This window comes from Eimeria mitis, genomic scaffold (assembly GCF_000499745.2).
Source record: "Eimeria mitis Houghton genomic scaffold, Emh_scaff2140, whole genome shotgun sequence".
Taxonomy (NCBI): domain Eukaryota; phylum Apicomplexa; class Conoidasida; order Eucoccidiorida; family Eimeriidae; genus Eimeria; species Eimeria mitis.
Window position 1 is genome coordinate 1,756 of NW_013570464.1, and position 1,073 is coordinate 2,828.

The 1,073-nt window shown below is 60.1% G+C and overlaps 1 protein-coding gene across 1 annotated transcript in view; it reads left to right on the forward strand.

Annotated features, from left to right (window-relative positions):
- Positions 1 to 1,073, forward strand: part of EMH_0049210 (uncharacterized protein) — a gene marked incomplete at both ends in the record, with an annotated part of 4,269 nt that overhangs the window by 1,474 nt on the left and 1,722 nt on the right. Inside the window, one exon of the mRNA XM_013496503.1 lies at positions 1 to 899. Coding sequence (XP_013351957.1) covers positions 1 to 899 — 899 coding nt within the window. The remainder of the gene's footprint in view (positions 900 to 1,073) is intronic.

The window sequence follows — 1,073 nt, forward strand, 5'->3', positions numbered from 1 at the left end:
TGGCTACTCAGCAGCCGGCAGGCTCCCGCTGCAGCAGCAGCAGCAGCAGCAGCAGCAGCAACAGCAGCAGCAGCAGCAGCAACAAGGCGATGCGAGGCTACTTCAGCTCAAGCAAAAGCAACTCCAGCAGCAACTGCTGCTGCTGCAGCAGCAGCAGAAACAGCAGCAGCAGCAGCAACGAGCAACCGGAGAAGCACGGCAGCACTGGCTGCGAGACGACTCGGAGCTGCAGCAGCAGCTGTGTCAGCATTACCTGCAGCAGCAGCTGCTGCAGCAGCAGCAGCAACTGCAGCAGCAGCAGCAACTGAGGCAGAAGCAGCAGCAGCAACGCCAGCTGCAACAGCAAAAGCAGCTCCTGGAGGTACAGCAACTACAAACGCAGCAGCAACAGCAGCAGCAGCAGCAGCAGCAGTGCTCCTTCTTGCCGGCCCTCGTAGACCTTCAAGCTGCTGCTGCTTCTCAGCAGCAGCAGCAGCAGCAGAGACGGCTGCAGCAAGGCCTGGCGGGTGAAGGCTGTGCATTGAACCCAGATGCTGCTGAGTTCGTGCCCGCACGCTTGCAGCAGCAGCAGCAGCAGTTACAGCAGTGCCGCAACGAGAGTGCAGCAGCAGCAGCAACCCCAGCAGCTGCAACGGCAGCAGCAGCAGCAGCAGCAGCAGCGGCAGCAGCAGCAAACACACCGGCACAGCAGATACTTTCAGTTGCGGATGCAGCGTGGGAAGAGGTGACGGTTATACAATCGCTGAGCAGCAACAGCAGCAGCAGCAGCAGCAATAGAAGCAGCAGCAGCAGCAGCAGCAGCAGCAGCAGCGCTGCCCAGTATGCGAGTTGCGCCTGTGGGTCGCTCTTTCGTCTGCAGCAGCAAGACAACCACTTCTGCATCGCCAAGCTGGAAACAGGTGCTTTGCTGCTGCTGCTGTTGCTGCTGTTGCTGCTGCTGCTCCTGCTGCTGCTGCGTGGGTTGCTGCTGCTGTTGCTGCTGCTGCTTCTGCTGCTGCTGCTCCTGCTGCTGCTGCTTCTGCTGCTGCTACGTCTTGATTTTCGATGATTTCGCAGTGGCCTGAGGTGCTTCT